This window comes from Macaca fascicularis, chromosome 5 (genome assembly GCF_037993035.2).
Source record: "Macaca fascicularis isolate 582-1 chromosome 5, T2T-MFA8v1.1".
Taxonomy (NCBI): Eukaryota; Metazoa; Chordata; class Mammalia; order Primates; family Cercopithecidae; genus Macaca; species Macaca fascicularis.
Genome location: NC_088379.1, coordinates 48105964 through 48124954, shown reverse-complemented (window position 1 = coordinate 48124954; position 18991 = coordinate 48105964). Strand labels below are relative to the sequence as shown.

General features: G+C 35.7%; 1 protein-coding gene across 29 annotated transcripts in view; it reads left to right on the top strand.

The window, feature by feature from the left end:
• FRYL (FRY like transcription coactivator) overlaps positions 1-18991 on the top strand; it is a 286610-nt gene that overhangs the window by 231889 nt on the left and 35730 nt on the right. For 25 of the 29 annotated variants that reach the window (XR_012434819.1, XR_012434820.1, XM_074039758.1 and 22 more), the window contains 11 exons: positions 415-619; positions 1789-1910; positions 2733-2923; positions 4604-4698; positions 5765-6372; positions 6657-6754; positions 10914-11084; positions 12007-12147; positions 15302-15499; positions 18325-18486; positions 18609-18683. Coding sequence is in view for 25 of the 29 variants with exons in the window: in XM_074039758.1 (XP_073895859.1) it covers positions 415-619; positions 1789-1910; positions 2733-2923; positions 4604-4698; positions 5765-6372; positions 6657-6754; positions 10914-11084; positions 12007-12147; positions 15302-15499; positions 18325-18486; positions 18609-18683 (2066 nt within the window). In the remaining 4 variants the exon portion in view is untranslated. Of the gene's footprint in view, positions 1-414; positions 620-1788; positions 1911-2732; positions 2924-4603; positions 4699-5764; positions 6373-6656; positions 6755-10913; positions 11085-12006; positions 12148-14475; positions 14703-15301; positions 15500-18324; positions 18487-18608; positions 18684-18991 lie in introns of those variants that run through there. The other 4 variants (XM_065544988.2, XR_012434821.1, XM_074039760.1 and 1 more) reach the window with 4 other exon arrangements.

The following is an 18991-nucleotide window of genomic DNA, read 5'->3' as shown; positions in this document are numbered from 1 at the left end:
AGATAGATGAGTCTTTCTGCAATGAAAATGGATCAAAAATTCTAGAAAATTTTCCATAAAAAGTTAAAAATCTGTTCATGTTATAGAAATGTAACCGACAAGCAATGTTGACAAAATATGCCAAAATATTAGGAAACTGCCACTTGCAAGTTTCTTCAGCAGATGGCGGCAGAGGACTGCACAGTACTTCCAAATTGCTAAGTTTTCAAGCTGTGAAACGATGTTTGCCCGAAAACTTACTTGCTGTAATTTGATGTTTATGAGGATCAGCAGGAGCACAGATTCATATCACCTTGCACTGACAGATTTCCTCATGTGTCCCATAGAGTCTATAAGGAATGACAGTTTAATTCTATAGGTATTTTGTGAGATTCTTTCATGTTTTAGGTATTCATGACGATCTTTCTCTTTCAGCAGGCATTAACGATTTTATACCTGATTACCAGCCCTCCCCTATGACTGACTCAGGGCTTAGCTCAAGTTCTACCTCTTCTAGTATCAGCTTAGGAAATAACAGTGCTGCCATTTCACATCTGCACACCACTATCCTCAATGAGGTTGACATCTCAGTGGAGCAGGATGGAAAAGTCAAAACCCTCATGGAATTCATTACCTCAAGGTAACATTGGCAGCCCTTAGCATCCCAGCAGTGTATGTGTTAAGTCATTCTTTCATTGGTCGGGTATTATGAGCCATATTTTTGTTTTCTGAAATGCCATTGATGTGAAATACACAGGTTTGTATTGTACAGTATTTTGAAAATTAGGATGCAATCAAAGACTTCTTTTGTGCCAGTGCAGTTATACCTCAGAAGGACTTTAATCATATCTGGCTATTTTATGCCCAAAAAGAATGCAGTATTATCTGAATATATATTTAACTTTTATTAGCTACATTATCATTCAATCATCAAATATTTATTTATGGTCTACTCTTTGCAAGGCGCAATAAATAGAGAAGGAATATAGGTGGGAGAAAGGGCATGATATTCCATTGCAAGAACAAAATCACAGGAGCACAAGAAAACCGTGTGTTTGGAAATGGTGAGGAATCCACTCTGACTGTAATGCAGAGAAAAGAGAGTTGTTCTAGACAATTCTGGAAAGCTTGGGGGAGTTCAAACTGGAGGGCCATGAAGCCCAGGCCATAAAGTTGTAGATTATATAGAAACTCATTAAGCTGGGGGGACAGTGGGAGGCAGCATTTTATAAATATGTGGAGAAAATCAGCCCCATAACAGTGTGGAGGATGCATTAGAGGAGGAAGGAACCAGAAGCAGTGTGTAGCAGGTTCTCAGGGCACTTTGGGCCTGTGTTAATAAAGAGCTTAACCGAGGTGGTGGCCGAGAACACAAAGTCATTTTAAAGAAAGTATCAAGTGGACCTTATTCTGTCCTAAACTTTCCCTATAGTTTTAGCTAGTAAATTATTCTCATTGCATTTCACCAGCAAATTATTTTCTTTGCATTACAATGTAAATACAGATTATATTTTGACCTGGAACACATAAGCAGTAACCAATATGCTTCTCACTTGGCAAAAGTTGACCTCTTTTTCTACTACGTCTGAGAGAATTTGACTGGTGTGATGGTAGACACTGAAATGAGATCTTTCTCTCCTTGCTGTAGATCATTACATATTCATGTGCCTAAGCAGTAGTAGTAGACTGTGACCTATTTATTCAACTACCATCCTTTCTAATTGTGAAGGCGTAATTTAGGCAAGTGTGAGTACAACTGTTAATCACAAGTGAAAATCCAAGGAAATTACATCTGTTCTCTGTTTTCAGAAAAAGAGGGCCCCTTTGGAACCATGAGGATGTTTCTGCCAAGAATCCTAGCATAAAGAGTGCTGAACAGTTAACTACATTTTTGAAACATGTGGTTTCTGTTTTTAAGCAGTCGAGCTCAGGTATCTTTTAAGAAATATTTTAAATAATATTTAATGTTAGTGACATTTTAATGTGATGCCGGTTTCTGATAATGCTTTGCAAAAAGTTAATAGTTGATATTGTGATACGTCTAAAAGTTTTAGACAAGTTTTCTTTTTAAATTTTTTAATGATAACAGATCTGTTTTCACTGAAGAAAAATTAAGTTACTACTTAAAAATGAGAATGCTGTCTATGAAATGCTGGGCTCCTTAGTTTTGTGTTTGATGGCATCATAAAATTACAATACAATTGCGTATTATGAAAAAATTACATTAAACGGACATATATAGAAATGGGAAACTTAAAAAAATTTTGTGCTGGTATAGTCTTCAGTAATGTAAAATTAACACATTCTGAAAATCATAGTCAAATTGTATTTATCTAGAGCAGTGGTTCTCAACTAGGGGACATTTGGCAATGTCTAGAGACAATGTCACAATTATGGGTTAGGAGCAAGGGGTTACTACTGGTATATGGTGGGTTGAGGCCAGAGACACTGCTAAACATCATACCCTGCTCAGGGCAGCCCTTCCAACAAAGAATTTTCTGGCTTATAAGGTCAGTAGTGCCAAGATTGAGAAACCCTGGTCTCAAGCATTGCTTCTGTAAAGATTAAAGGGTCATCTGAAATGCAAATGGAGTTTAATCAAAGAAAAAGCATTGACTTATAAAATGTGAGTGCCAGTCTGGTTTGCCAGGTAGTGTGCTAGCTACTAGCTTTAAAATGATTCACTTCTGATTATAACCCCAATAGTATTCTAAAGAACAAGAACAACCTACTTGTTTCCTTCGCATTCACAGAAGCAATTCATTTGGAACATCATCTTAGTGAAGTTGCTCTGCAAACAGCACTTTCCTGTTCTTCTCGACACTATGCTGGGAGATCCTTTCAGATTTTCAGGGCCCTAAAGCAGCCTCTGACTGCAACTACACTTTCTGATGTTCTCTCCAGACTTGTAGAAACTGTAGGGGATCCAGGAGAAGATGCACAGGTATTTCCTTATATTCTTTCAGCAGTTATTGAGCAGCTACTAGTTGTCAAGGATTTATTGTCAATATAGATTGCTATAGCTAGAGCAAGATAATGGGCATCTAGAATTATAGTCAGATGTTGAGCAGGCAAAGAATTAAGAGCCAAAGCTAATTTTATAATTTATATCTAATAACCTACTAATTAAATCGACTGTTCTAGTGCCTATCAGAAAAAGCTTTACACTCACCCACTCACACAGCGCCCCCCCTGCAGATATTAACCTGGGATGATCACAAGGTAAAAATGATAGGAAGTTAAATTTAAATGTAAAGTGGAACATTGAATTTTATTTTTTAAGATAAGTGAACTATTGAACTAGAGAACTTCAGTTTGTACAGACAAATGGTTTTATTAACACTGTTATAAATATCAGGGATACAGTGATGAATGAGACAAAGTTCGTGACATTCTAGAGCTCATATTCTATTGAAGGAAACAAACCTTTAGTCTTCCAATTATACATAACATAATTTATCCTACTGATAATGTTGTGAAAATAGTAAGATCATAAGATTAAAGGAGAAGGAATTGTTTTACATATGATAGTCCATCTGAGAAGGTGATTTTTGAAGAGATACTGAAATGAAGTAGTTTCTGTTATGATCTGGGGAAGAACATTTCAGGCATAGGAAGATAGGACTAACAAGTGCAAAGACCCTGAAGCAGAAGCAGTAGGGCTTTTCTGAGGAACGTCAAGAAAATCAGTGTCGCTAGAATACATTGCAGGATATGTAGCAGGAAATTGATGAGGTAGGAAGGCTCAAATCATGTAAGGCCTAGTAAGCCCTGGTGAGAGGCAGGACTTCACTCTGAATTGATGGGAAACTACTCAGACATTTTGAGGGAAGGAAGGTGATGGATGTGATTTGTTTTTTAAAAAACTCATTCTGACATTGGGGTGAAATCTGTAGGGAGGGCAAGAGTGGAGGCAAGAGAGGTTAGGAGGTTAAGAGTCCAGCTGAAATGGTGGTAGCTTAGATTAAGGGAAGTTATGGAGGTAAAGGAAAGTGGTCAGATTTTTAGTGTGTATTTTAAAAGTGATATTTTCGGTCAGGCACAGTGGCTCACACCTATCATCCCAGCACTTTGGGAGGCTGAAACCAGTGGACCTGAGGTCAAGAGTTCGAGACCACCCTGGCCAACATGGCGAAACCTGTCTCTACTAAAAATACAAAAATTAGCTAGGTGTGCAGGCACATACCTGTAGTCCCAGCTGCTTGGGAGGCTGAGGCAGGAGAATCACTTGAATCCGGCAGGCAGAGGTTGCAGTGAGCCAAGATTGCACCACTGCACTCCAGCCTGGGCAATAGAGCACGACTATGTCTCAAATAACAAACAAACAAACAAAAGTAATATTTTCAAGACTTGCTGAAGGATTCAGTTTAGATGTGAAAGAAACAAGTATGGTTCCTAGGTTTCTGACCTGAGCAATTTTGAGTAAATTGTGGCACCATTACAATCAATTTATACACTATTAATTTGATGAGTTTGCATCAATCAGCAAGATCATGTTGTCAAGAGTTTAATCATTTTGTAACGTAACATAGAGTTTGTTCTATTTTAAAATCCCATTAGGAAGTCCATTGCAGTTTCTTTATTCCAGAGCATAATTAATTAAAATCTGCCTTTTTCCCTCCAGGGATTTGTGATTGAGCTTCTTCTCACATTGGAATCTGCAATTGATACTTTGGCTGAAACCATGAAGCATTATGATCTTCTTTCTGCCCTTTCTCAGTAAGAATTTAAACCAGGCAACCTAATATATAGAGAACTTGAATAGTTAACTACATATAGCTCTAACTTTTTAAATTCTAATATTGTTAGTAAGCACAATACCACCCAAATTATATGGATTACCATTCTGTGGGAGATGGGCCACAGACAGTGAGGACTTGTGAAAAATCCAAGTGCTGATTTTAGCAGTGCTGTTCTTCTTCTAATGTGCTGGTTAGAGATTTTTCTGCTGCGCCACTTCATTCCTGCCACATTCAGCATCCTATTGCTTCCCCAGCTGCCTGGGAGCCTTAGGGCTCTCCCACCTTTCACATATTGTTCCTTCTCCCTGCAGCAGCCTCTCTCCCCAGTTTCTCTGCCTTGCAAGCCCAGAATTGATTAGTCCTTCAAGTCCCGTCCCAAATGTCACTTCCTAGCTAAGCATTTCTAACTCCCTCAGGATAGTGCTGATTATTCCATCCTTTGGGTTCTCACAGTGATTTTTTCATATTTTAATAATAGCAATTAGCGAGCTATAAATTTATCCATTTACATATCTATCTCCTCTTTCAAAAGACTTGTCTAACATTCCTTCCTTTTCTGTACAGCTGGCAAACATAAAAAGCATTCAGTCAATATTTTCTTAATAAAAATTGGATGTGAGGGAGGAGGAGAAATCAAAAATTTTTGAGCTTAGTTCTTTTGAAAAGAGAGTATCATTGACAGAAATAGGGACATGAGGACCATCATGTTTGAGGATAAGACAAATGAAGTCAGCTTTGAACTTAATGTATGCCTAAATCTCAGAGCTGAATGTTGTTAACGTTGAATTCTGTAGCAGAATTTTCTCAGCAAATAGAGCCTCATCTCACCTCAAAGGAAACTGTTAGCCACAGGAGAAAAGGTACTGTTGTACATTTTGTTTGAATTTGGAGGCAAAACTGAAATTTGATTCAACAAAGTCAGGTATACTGAAAAATGATTTTTCTGGTACCAGTTACTATTTTTCAGTGTTTTCAGAAGTAAAATTAATTTAGCAAAAGAAGTGACTGGGTATGCATTCATCTATTTTTCTTTCTTTTTTAAGAACCTCATATCATGATCTTATAATGGGAAACAAGTATGCAGCTAACAGGAAAAGCACTGGACAACTCAATCTAAGCACAAGTCCCATTAATAATAGCAGTTATTTGGGATATAACAGTAATGCAAGAAGTAACTCTTTGAGATTAAGTTTGATTGGTGACCGACGAGGTGACCGGCGGCGGAGTAACACACTGGATATAATGGATGGACGGATAAACCATAACAGTAGTTTAGCAAGGACTAGAAGCCTTTCCTCTCTAAGAGAGAAAGGAATGTATGATGTGCAGTCCACTACTGAGCCTACCAACTTGATGGCCACCATTTTTTGGATAGCAGCATCTTTATTAGAATCAGATTATGAATATGAATACCTCCTGGCTCTCAGGCTTCTCAACAAACTGCTTATCCATTTGCCTTTGGATAAATCAGAGAGTCGAGAGAAGATTGAAAATGTACAAAGCAAATTGAAATGGACTAATTTTCCAGGACTTCAGCAGCTCTTCCTTAAGGGTTTTACCTCAGCATCTACACAAGAAATGACCGTGCACCTCCTCAGTAAACTCATTTCTGTCTCCAAACATACATTGGTGGATCCTTCCCAATTGTCAGGTGATGTTAATATAATTGCACCAGCACTTTGCATTTTATGTAGTGAAATGTAAACTAATCATTTGTTTTGAAATCTACTAATTTCTGCTTTTCTGCAAATAGTCATAGTTTTTATACGCTAGGTAGCTTAAATTATTTGGTGAATGCCAAAAAAGAATTAGAAGATTGAGTATCCCAGGAAATGAAAAGAAAATGGTTTCTGTGAACCATCTAAAAAAAACTTTAACTTTTAAAATAATGTGCAATAAAATTGGTTATTGTTTGCTTTTTTTTTGTTTTGATAGGCTTTCCTCTTAACATCCTTTGCTTATTGCCTCACTTAATCCAGCATTTTGACAGCCCAACTCAGTTTTGCAAAGAAACAGCTAGTCGAATAGCAAAGGTAAGCAAATGTTATGCTGAAAGATAACACTATAGGGAAATTATTTTGTAGTCTATGTTAAAGAAGGGGGAAATCTCTTAAAAATCCTTTTAATGTCACTGCCCATATGAATTTTGCATTTAAATTTTTATTTTTATGCACATAAAGGACTTGCATAGTAATGGTGTAAGTTACAACTGCTCAAATGACAGTAAATAAAATTATTTAATTAGAGTAACGCTCCTCTGAGTCTGAGTCTTTTTCTGCTCTTTTTCCCTACTTTTGCCTCTCTGTCTGTCTCTCATTCATTCGTTTATTCATTACCAAATAAATATTTACTAAGCACTGGGTTAGATGCTACAAATACATGTTAAACAAAGTAGATAGTGTACTTTATCATGGGGAATGCAGTCAAGTAAGTAGACAGTAACCAGAGAGTCTGATTTGGTATTTTATCAGGGCGGGGGGAGTATGGGGGGCAGAATACTCAAGGAGCACACAAAACAGAAGTCTTGCTAGAGGAAGTGATATCTAAGCTGACTTAGATCACTATCAAAGAATGGACAGGAATAACCAAAGTAAGATCCCTGGATGAGAGGCAAAGAGTGGGGTTCAGGGTTTGAAGTTTTCTAGGCAGAAGAAATTATAGATGCAGAGGTTCTGAGGAAGAAGAGGGCATAATATATTTTAGGATTTGGGAAGTTCTCTGTCCCTTTTTGTTTGCCTTTTTTCCTTTTAACACTCTTTCTCTTCATCTTTCTCTACTCCATTCTTTTTTTCTTCCTTATTTGGCTCTTTTACCTTCAAAAATCATGCTGTTTTAGAAGCAGTAATGTAGCTATTTGTAAATCATCTGTTAACATTTGTTTAAAAGTATTATGACTCTTAACCTTAATGTTAGAAGAATGTGATTTTGACATTTTATTTTTTTTTGTAAATCATCTGTTCACATCTGCTTAAAAGTATTATAGCTCTTAACTTTAATGTTAAAAGACTGTGATTTTGACATTTTATATTTTTAGTAGTCCCCTCTCAAGAACAATAAGGAACTCTCAAACAGCCTGCCTTTTGCTTAAATATAATTCATAACTTTTTTCGGTCAGTCATTGAGTCTGGAGGAAAAAAGGCTTTTCAGACTGAAAATACGAACAGTTCTAAGAGGGAGTTATATAAATTTACAGGTAGCATACATATAATAGGAAATCTGGTGAACTTGGGGAGGTGAGTGAATAGGACGATAAGTAAGAGAACTTGGCTAAAGTACTGGGAGGAAAAAAAAAAAAAAAGGAAGTTTTCTACAGAAGAGAACAAGCAAATAAAATCCCCAGAAAAAGCTTTTTATGTAAGCAATTTTTTTAAAAAAAGCTGAGATTTGATTAACAAGTAGCACAGCAAGGAGAAAGAGCAAGCATGCAGGAAGCCAAATAAAACCCCCACCTTTCCATGGCCCAGGTTGCAGCACTGCTAAGTGCACATTTATCTCCAGGTGCCAGCATAGTAAAGAAAGAAAATACTGGCAACCCAGTGAATCCCATTAGCAGTAGTAAGAGTAAGAACCTTTTCACATCTTGATAAATAACATTTAATAAATGATATGAAAATATTTAATAAAATATGCCCTTAACACCATCCCCAATTAAATTTCTAAAAAAATTAGATAGGGAAAAGTTCTTAATACAATTATTCTAAAAGCATATATTTTAGAAGAGCTATTATTTTAGCTAATGGAAACATCTTCATTTCTTTAATAGAAATGGTGGTGGGAGGAAATAAGCCAAAAGTTGTCTTTTATTCTTGGTTTTTATTAAACTAATCCAATAGAACATTAAATATCAAGAGAGGGTGAAAATTATGACTATTAGAAATATTGCCTTTTGGAAATGATTACTCATCTAAAACCAACTGCTTGTATTTGCATTAATAAAGTCTAATAGTAATACAGAATTTATTAAAGAAACTTTCATTTTAATATTTTAATGACACATGATTAGAAAATTTGTGTAAACGAAGTTTTTTGCCCTATATGAGGGGTTGGAAAGCAAATATAAGGGGGGAAATGTATATTGGTTTACTTGGGGGTTTCAAGAAAACAAAAGGCATAAATCCCCTAAAAAGGAAAGTAGAAGCATTTAAAAGTAGCAACTGGAATGCGTTAAATGATTACTGCCTGCTAAATGCTGGGATAACTAAGGAGTGTCGCCTCCTAGCCTAAAGGATGTTATAGCTCCTTGAATATCGAGCTGCTGATATCATGACCACAGTAGGGCCATGGAAATTCCCAAATTTCTTTTATGTTTTTAAGAAATCAGATATGGTCTTCTGTGATTCATAAATTGTTTTTAAGTCTGTTTTCTTCCTGTTGGACAGCACACAAAGGTTCCCTCTCTGTATGCTTTTAGCAACCTGCAGGATGTGAATTAAATTGGTTCCTTAATTACTCTCTCACTTATAACTGTCAAGAGTAATTTTCTGCCATTATGTGCTCCTTCGTTATGCAAATATCCCTAGTTCTACTGTTTGTGCCTTTGGAGAGCACAGAATTTCAAAATGAGGCAACACTTAGGACAAATATTTTTCTCTTTAGTGATTCATTATGGCAAAAATAGTATGCTAAAAAAGTTAGTTATAAAACACTCTTTTTGGATCATATTTTAACCTGGCATTTCAAAAATTCCAAAATTAAATCTGTCACTTGTTCTATTATTAAATTCCACAGTATATATTCCAAGGAATTTTCTCCCTTTTCAAAAAATAGGTTTTTTAAACTCATTCCTTAAAACAATTATTTAAGAATATAAGAATTCTCTAAGAATGTTTTATTCTTCAGGAAAGTTTTTTATGTTTTAAAGAATTTAACAAATTGTGAAGTTATAAAATTATGTGATTTTTAATAATATGTTAAATTATTATATTTTGAAATGCAAATAAGAAATACTAACCCATTTTTTCTTTTTCTTTCTGGTGTCTGTTTTATGGGTAAAAGACTACTGCATGAAATCAGCTGGTTTTAATGATTTTATAAAATAACTTCCCAGGTACTACTGGGTTAATAGTCTATGCATGACGTTGCATAACCTTTATATTTTGTGCTTGTTCTATGGTAGTGTCCAAATGATGAATTTGAGGCACTCCAAGCCTATTAAACATCTTCTGAATTACCAAAATTAGTGATATTCATTTGAAAGTTGAAGATGTATATATTTAAAAGGACAGCTTCCTTACCAAATGCTGTAGGTAGTTGTAAAAACACATACAAAACATCAATAAGATAGAAGAACAAGGAGAAGGCAAACTAAAAGCAGAAATGGCAAGGAGGCTAGCCTTTTATGACAGATTGGTATGTAAGAGTAGCATGGCCCTTTTCCAGTTCTGCACAGCTCAGGTATCCCCTGGGAGAGGCCAGGGAACATCCTCACCAATAACCCAGGAAACAAACAGACTAAGAAGTGCATTAGGTCAGTAAAATTCCCCCCAAACATTAGTTGGTTCAGATTCTTTAACATTGTATCAAACAAACTTGAGAGTCAGTACATTTTGGAGTAGCCTCTAAAAGATTGACCCAGGATCTTAGAGCAGCTTTAGGTGATTTCCTGAAAAGCAGTTTGGGGTCCACCATGCAGATAGTCATCCATTGGAGATTCTGGACTCCAAATTTTATCAGAGCCCCAATGATGTCCTGTGACTATGTCACACATGTTGAGGCTGTTTGCAACTGACTGCTTTACTGAGACACCCCAGACACAGCTGGAGGCTGAAGCATTTCCTCCCAGTCACAGCAGTTCGGAACCTCCCTGAGAATTCCCTAGTTGTGTCTGCCTGTGTAGGTGCTTGTGCACTGATCCATCCTGGATTTGACAAAACAATTCCAAAATGATGTCCCGAGTTCACAGAAACCGTACATGGTTTCTGCCAGAGACAGTTTACAGATCTTCAGACTGAAGAAGGCCATACTATTTAGTACCCACAAAGACATTAATCCTCTTCCTATATTATCTCTTACTAGTCTCTGAAGAATGCCTTGTGCTTTTTTCTCATTTCACTTTTCTAACGTATTGAAGTAAAATGCATTAAAACCAACATACATCTAAATTATTTCATTAAGCAAATACATTTAGCATAAAATCAAGTTAAACTTGTGTCTTTATTTTAGGTGAATGAAATAATTTTATTTGTTTTCTAGGTTTGTGCAGAAGAAAAATGCCCAACACTTGTCAATCTGGCACACATGATGAGTTTGTACAGTACACACACATATTCCAGAGACTGTTCTAACTGGATCAATGTCGTGTGCAGATACCTGCATGACTCCTTCTCAGATACAACGTTTAATCTTGTGACTTATCTTGCAGAGGTAAATTTACCTAAAATATTTTCTTATTTACTATATATATATATATATATATATATAAATTTTTTTAACTACTCTGTGGCACCTTATCAAGTGGATTTATTTGCAGAAGCAGCAGTGGTATTAACTGATACTCAAATTGTCTGAGAGTCAATATAGTTAACAATTTTTTAAGATAAAAATGTAAGTACTTTCAAGTGTAAAAGAAGTTTTTATAAAGGTGGGTTTTTTTTCCATGTCCAGTGTTTATATCCTTATTTACTGTCCTTAAGTCACATGAAACTCAAAATAATATACACTTTACCTAATTAAAAATGGAAAATGAGTTTTTAGTGGTCCTGATCATAGAGAATGGTTATAATTTTTAGTTTTACAAAATTAGGTTCTAGCTTAGAAATCTTTTCTAGAATAATAATTATAGCATACAAAAGTATTTCTTCTCGAAAAGTTTTAACTTTTATGATATATTTGCTTCCTATCTAAAATAGGAAGCAAAAAATGGATGATAAAGTAACCCTAGAATAGCACAAAAAGTTAATATTTATTTGATGCCTAAGAAGTATCTTTATGCCCAGAAAAGTAAATTACTAAGTAGATAGGCACAAAGAAAAAGTTAAAAGCAAGAGATTCCTAGTCACTGAAAATGTTTGTCAGTTTATAATAAAGTAATACCTATTAAATTAGTTAAGGAAATAAAACACCATGATTTAGATGAAAAGTTATGGTCTAATTCTGCTTTCTGAACCAAGGAAAAATAACAGTAATAGACACTGCCTTTCACTTTATTAGTCTCTAGATTTCTAATTCACCTAACTGTAAACTCATAGACTAAGTCTATGTTTTTCCGCCTCTTAAATGTAAATATTGAGTTTTTATTCAACCTGATTAAAGTATACTTTAATATTACTTTTAATATTATTTTTAGCTATTAGAAAAAGGATTGTCCAGTATGCAGCAGTCATTACTACAGATTATTTATAGTCTATTGAGTCATATTGACCTGTCTGCAGCCCCAGCCAAGCAGTTTAATCTGGAGATCATAAAGATTATTGGCAAATACGTACAGGTGAGTGACCACAAAACTTACATATAACATTGTTCATCTCAAAATGATTTATAATCACACAATATTAGAAATGCCTTAAGTGTTGAAGAATAGGGAAGTGGTTCAACCATAAATAATGTTTTCAGGATATTTGTAGTATGCAAAATGTTCTCAATATAAGTGACAAAAACCAGAATCTGAATTAGTATGATTTCTAGTTTTCATATTAACAATTTCTATAATGTTCTGTAATGACTGGAAGGAATGCATATTCACATTGCAGCAGTCAAAACTCTGGCAATTAGGACTGTGACTCATTGGTTGTTCTTGTTTTTGTTTTGAGATGGAGTCTTGCTCTGTTGCGCAGGCTGGAGTGCAGTGGCGCAGTCTTGGCTCACTGCAGCCTTTGCCTCCTGGATTCAAGCGAGTCTCCTGCCTCAGCTTCCCAAGTAGCTGGGATTACAGGCGTGTACCACCACACCCAGCTAATTTTTGTATTTTTAGTAGAGATAGGCTTCGCCATGTTGGCCAGGCTGGTCTCGAACTCCTGACCTCAGGTAATCTGCCCACCTCAGCCTCCCAAAGTGCTGGGATTACAGGCATGAGCCACTGCACCTGGCCTCATTGTTCTTTCTTTCTTCACACCTTTCTGTTTTAACGAGATTCTACATAGTAGGTATACACTACCTTTAGAAACAGAAAACCTCCTTGAAGAGTTTGCATTTTAAAGATTTTTTTGTGTGTCTGATAAAAAGTGCCAGATATTTAAAAAGTGGAAAATTAAACTTGATTTAAATGTAAATGATGACAAGTCGGCCTGGTCTTAACTGAATTTCAAAGGTGAAATTTGAGCTAGCAGTTTGAGCTAGCAGTTAAGAAAGTCATTGCTGAGCAGATCAGTAGGATGGATACAACTCACCAAAGAGAACAAGCTCATTAACAACCTTAATAGATTAATATGTTGTGTTTATACTCCAGTTATGTTTGCATTCACTAGAGTAAAACTTAGAATGGGATATACTTAGCTGGCAAGGAATTTATTCTAGTTCATATCTGAAAGCAATAAAACTGTATTAAAATGTTTTCAGTGATTCAGTTATGTAATCCAGATTACCTCTAACATTCCCTTGAAAATCAGTGATGGCCGATATCCAAAAAACGGAAGATTTTCTGGTGGCCCTGTTTATCTTGTGGCTTCAATGAGTGAGGCTTTACCAGATAGCAATTATATCTCTTTCTAAAGCAGATTTCTTTTCTTCTTAAACCTTAAAGAAAAAAACATATAAAATATTTGCTATATTTCACATAGAAACATATACCACATTGAATTTACTACCTTATGAACCATAGGTACATTTATTATGTTCAGAACCACAAGCTCAACTTGCCAGTGGACAAGCAGGTAACCAGAAGGAGCATAGATTTGTGGCTAAGTGAACTGCACACTCTCCATCTCAAAGAAGCAACACAACTTAGCTTCCCCTGGTGGTTTTCATGTTAGAATATGGGTCCAGTGTGGCCAGACTTCTCATTTTAAGAGAAGCTGGAAATCTACATTTTTCTGTAAAATCTCCTGATTTTAAAATGTTGACTTAATTTTTTTTCCAGATTTCCTTGTAAATGTGTGAATCAAGATCATGTTTAGCTGATGGCTCATCACAGCGGCTGGCTTGTGCTCTATTAAACAACTGAATATTTCACAGAATTGAATTATTGATAATCTTTTACGTTTAAACACAACCAGCAATATAATTTATGAAAACATCCTAAAGTTTAGCATTTCATGATGCCCAGAGATAGTAAAAAAAGTGATCATTATTTCTACTTGGTCATGATTATGTTAAATATAAACTTTTTTTTATTTTTGTTTTGTTTTTTTTTTGAGATGGAGTCTCACTCTGTTGCCCAGGCTAAAGTGCCGAGGTGTGATCTTGGCTCACTCCAACCTCCGCCTCCTGGGTTCAAGGATTGTCCTGCCTTAGCCTCCCAAGTAGCTGGAATTAGAGGCACATGCCACCATGCCTAGCTGATTTTTGTATTTTTAGGGGAGATGGGGTTTTACCACATTGGCCAGGCCGGTCTCAAACTCTTGACCTCAGGTGATCTGCCGCATTGACCTCCCAAAGTACTGGGATTACAGGTGTGAGCCACTGCTTCTGGCCTTTAAACTACTTTTTACAGTGCTGTTCTTAAAATGTCACAGTGTCATGTAGACCTTTTTATTATCAAGTATTTTGTTTTAGGTGTCTTCATAGCAAGATGTTACGAACTCAGTTGGATAGCCCAGTTCTGCCAGAGATTTTTCACTTCCTTTTTTTGGTGTCTTAATGGTTATTTTTCTTTCCTCAGATATCAGCTGTGAAAGAATATGTATAATATAATACAAGGTTGAGATGTGATTTTTGGTATCCTAAATAAGAAGTAGTTTTTTCTATGTATCCTTTTCAGTGGGTGGTAAAAGAAAGATACCATAAATTCTTTATCAACATTGACTCTTCTCTACATGTACATCTATCTCATAGATCATCCCTAGATTTTATTGGTAGGAATATACAAAACTAAGTCAAGCAGAAAAATTTTTTTTAAATAGCCAAAATATGTAGGGAAAAAAAACCTCACCCTACACAACTCAGTAATCCCTGAGAACATCACTTTAGCATGGTATCTACTGTCAGTATTTGGGGCCTGGGCCATCAAGAAAAAAAGTCTTAACTGTATTTTAGTATTTTAATATCTTTTTGTCTAAAAATGAAGGTATTTGTTAAAAAATTTTTATCTGCAAAGTCTTAAAATACTTAAATTTTAGAGTCTCAAAGCTATAAACTTCATTCACCTAAAAGTTGATGTATATACAAATCTTTTGTTTACTACTACTGCCAAGTTACTATATTAGTCTGTCCAAATTAATGATAACTACAAAGCACTTATTGGGAGAAAAGCAAGATATTTCAGTTGGGTAGCATTATTACACATACGGTATCTGATAAATCTAACAGTACAAATAATAACTTGTGTTTTCTTTCCTTTTGTAACTCAGACCTTTCATTAAGGATCTTAAAAATGAGTAATTTTTACAAGCATTTTTGTAGAAATAATATTTTCATGGTGTACAGTAAATTGTTATTAGTTGAATGTGCATTTGTAACTTTTACGTGTCAATTATTTTTTAAACCAGAGTCCTTACTGGAAGGAAGCCCTTAACATATTAAAGCTGGTGGTGTCACGCTCTGCGAGTCTTGTCGTACCCAGTGATATCCCCAAGACCTATGGAGGAGATACAGGTTCTCCTGAAATATCCTTCACTAAAATTTTTAATAATGTTTCTAAGGAGTTGCCTGGGAAGACCTTAGATTTTCATTTTGATATATCTGAGGTAAGATGCTTAGAAATTGATGAAGGTACTCTACTAGGAATTTTCTTTTATTTATTCATTCTTTCATTTAACAAACATTGATTGAGCTCATACCCAGTGTTAGACAATATGATAGCTGTTATGAACAACAAAGTGGGGTTTGGGGGAAGGCCTACTGTTAGAAAGCTTACTGTCTGTTAGGGAAACAGACTGTATATTCCCCATCTAAAAGAAACGTCACAACTTAGCTTCCCAACAGTGTTTAGCTTAACAACTAAACATTGTGATCAACACTCGGCTGGAATAAATTAAAAGTGCTCGGGGAATATGTAGCATCCATCTAAAGGAGTGGTTTCAGAAAGGAGTCAACATCTGAGCTGAATGTTGAAAGACAAGTAATCCTAGACAGGCACCTATGGCAGTTTGGGGAGGGTAGGTTAAATGCAAAGAAATGGAGAATGTGTGAATGAAGGCTTGTAAGTATGAGAAAGAGTGGTGTTCTGGACACTTCCAAGTATTACAGCATACCTTGGTCACAGAGTTCAAAAAAATGCAACTAGAGTGTGATGAGAGATGAGGCTGAAGGCATAGGAAGGGGCAAGCTCATGGGGATCTTGCATTTCATAGTAACAAGCTGGTTTTATCTAAACCAGCAGGAGCTCTTAAAGGATTTTTAGTTGGCATATTAGGGTTTGTGTTTTAGGAGGATCACTCTAGCCATAGCATAGAAAATAGAGCAGGGAGGAGGAGAGGACAGTTGGTTAGGAATCTGTTAGAAGAATTTGGGCAAAAGATAATGTAGGACTGTCCTAAGACAATTGCAGGGATAATGAAGAAGGAAGAGAGATGGTTTACAAAAAGACCAAGGAAGTAACTGATGGGATTTAATGGGAAAGTGGGGAAGAGGTATCAAGGATTTGATGAATGGCCTTGACAGGTAGATGAATGTTGCACCATTCAAGAGAGTGGAATTGCAGGAACAGATCTTATAGCAAGGAAGGAGAGGGCAATGAGTTCCGTCTTGGACATGTTGACTCAGAAGTGACCCAGAAACATACTAAAGGAGGTGCCTGGTGGTCAATTAAATTTTGGGATCTGAAGTTTTAGAGGAAAACTTGGGTGGAAGTAACAAATTAAGGGTTTCAGTCTTGTGTAAGTGGATGGCTGAAACCATGGAAGGAAAACTAAAAAGAACAGAAGGCAACAACTAAAGGAAACCTGAGAAACTGGATATTTCAGGACTAGACAGAAGCAGGGGCCACCAGTCTGGAAGGAACCCTGGAGCCTGGCTATGCTGCATATTAATAAAAATCTCATTTAAAGATTTTTCATCGTCGCTGAGAGTCCCAATTTTTTTTCCCTCTGACACCTGAGCCCACTCTTGGTGCCTTGGTGCCATTGAAACGGTCTTTCAGAAACCAAGGGAGGAGCTTTTCAAGAAGGAAGTTATCGATCAAGTATTGTAAGGTTGAGAAAGATTAAAAATTGAAGCTCTACTTACTTTTTTGTTGATTAGAATTATATAGATAAATGTTTTATTGCAGTTTAATCTTGGCATTAGAATTTATCCTAAACTTTATTTTTTTATATAGAAAGCATATTTGTTACTAATTTTTTAGTTAATAATATCTGAGAATTTCTAGCAAGATGTATGTATAATAGCATGGGAATATGATAGAGAAGCTTGGCTTTTCTTTTCCTTCTGATTCAGAAATTGATCGTATAACTTAATTATGTTATTTGAAGCAGTGATGCAAATTCTCAAAACATTTTGTATACTTAATTTCAGTTTGTTTCATCAAAAATTCCTCAGTACCTGCCATGCATAGGCACTGGAGATATACCAGAGGTATAGAGGCAATCACACATGGTCCAATGGATACATGTGTAGTAGGGAAGTCAGGCACATAAACAGTTTACAGTCAGCATGTTAACTGTCCAAGTTTGATTACACAGAGGTGGTGGTAGAAGAGAAGGCCTCCTTAGAAGTCTGGAGTCATCACTAAAAGATGATTAGAAGTTTACTTAGTGGATATTCCATGCAAAGGAGCAACATAAGCTAAAACATGGGTCTATAAAAGAGCATGGTATGTTTGGAAAACAAGAGCAAGCTCAGTTTTGCTGCTGTGTGAAGTTCAGAGAGGGGGAAGTGGTCGTATTTGAGGCTAGGGAGAAGAAGGATGATCAGTTGAGTATAAAGGGACTCGTATGACATGCAGATGAACTTGAATTTTATTTTCAAATGCAAATTTAAAACACTTTACAAAGTCAAATATAAATGAGTTTTTGATTATCATAGAATTTTTACTGAAATAAATTTTGGAAGTATTACATATCAGATTTGTAGTAAGAATCTACATGGAAATGTTCCTCTTTTGTTACTTATCTTCAGTATTTGCTAAACCACATTGCTGAGGCATACTTAACAATATGCATTGAAAAAGCGCCAAAATTTAACAAATATTAAGTCTGAGTGGTAAGAAAACAGATGATTTTATATTTAAAATATAAATCTTTTTTATATTTTCTGAGTCGGGTATATTTTATAATCATGATGGGGAAAGGTGGAGGTGGTGGTTTTTAAAGAATGCAGATTATATTTAAAATAGGAATAAGCTTTCTGATAACCTCAGGTGTAAAATTATTATTTCTAATAAAGCCTCTTGATTAAAAATGTATATATCATTACCTTTGATCTTTGTTAACATCTACCTCATGCAAAGTAATTTCTCTCCTCATGTTGTTTTTTTGTTTGTAAAAAATATTATAGGTGCACTGTTAACCCTTTTAAGTTTCTTTTATGTTGAAATATTTGAGCCAAACACTGACATTTTGTTTCTGTGTAGACACCAATTATTGGAAACAAATACGGTGATCAGCACAGTGCAGCTGGAAGAAATGGGAAACCAAAAGTTATTGCTGTCACTAGAAGTACTTCCTCAACTTCTTCTGGTTCTAATTCTAACGCCTTGGTTCCTGTTAGTTGGAAAAGGCCACAGTTATCACAGGTACATAAAGAATATCAAAATGGAACATTCATAGAAGAATCAGTTTTGTTATATATATGAAAACTTGAGAATTTGTCTTATTTTATCAGTAGTCCTAACATTTTAATTTTTTTTTTCTTTAGCGAAGAACAAGAGAAAAGCTAATGAATGTGCTTTCTCTCTGTGGTCCAGAATCTGGCCTTCCAAAGAACCCATCAGTGAGTAATCCTGAAGGCTTGTGTCAAGGTCTTAAATATCATGTTATTCCATGAAGAACTGATCTGTCTCCTTTCTTGCCTTTTCTAATTTACCTTACTTACGGTATTAACTCAGAATGAAAAAAAGATTTCTTGTCTCTTGTGACACCTGGCAACCAACTAGTGTAGCAACTAGTGTTGCTAACTGGGTGTTCAACTAGTTAAACATGAAGACCAAATTTAAGCTCTGAATGCATTGAAAAATGAGGTCTGCAGTGGCTTTGGGGTACTGATATCTCATATGCAGAGTGACAAAGCTGATGGATGGA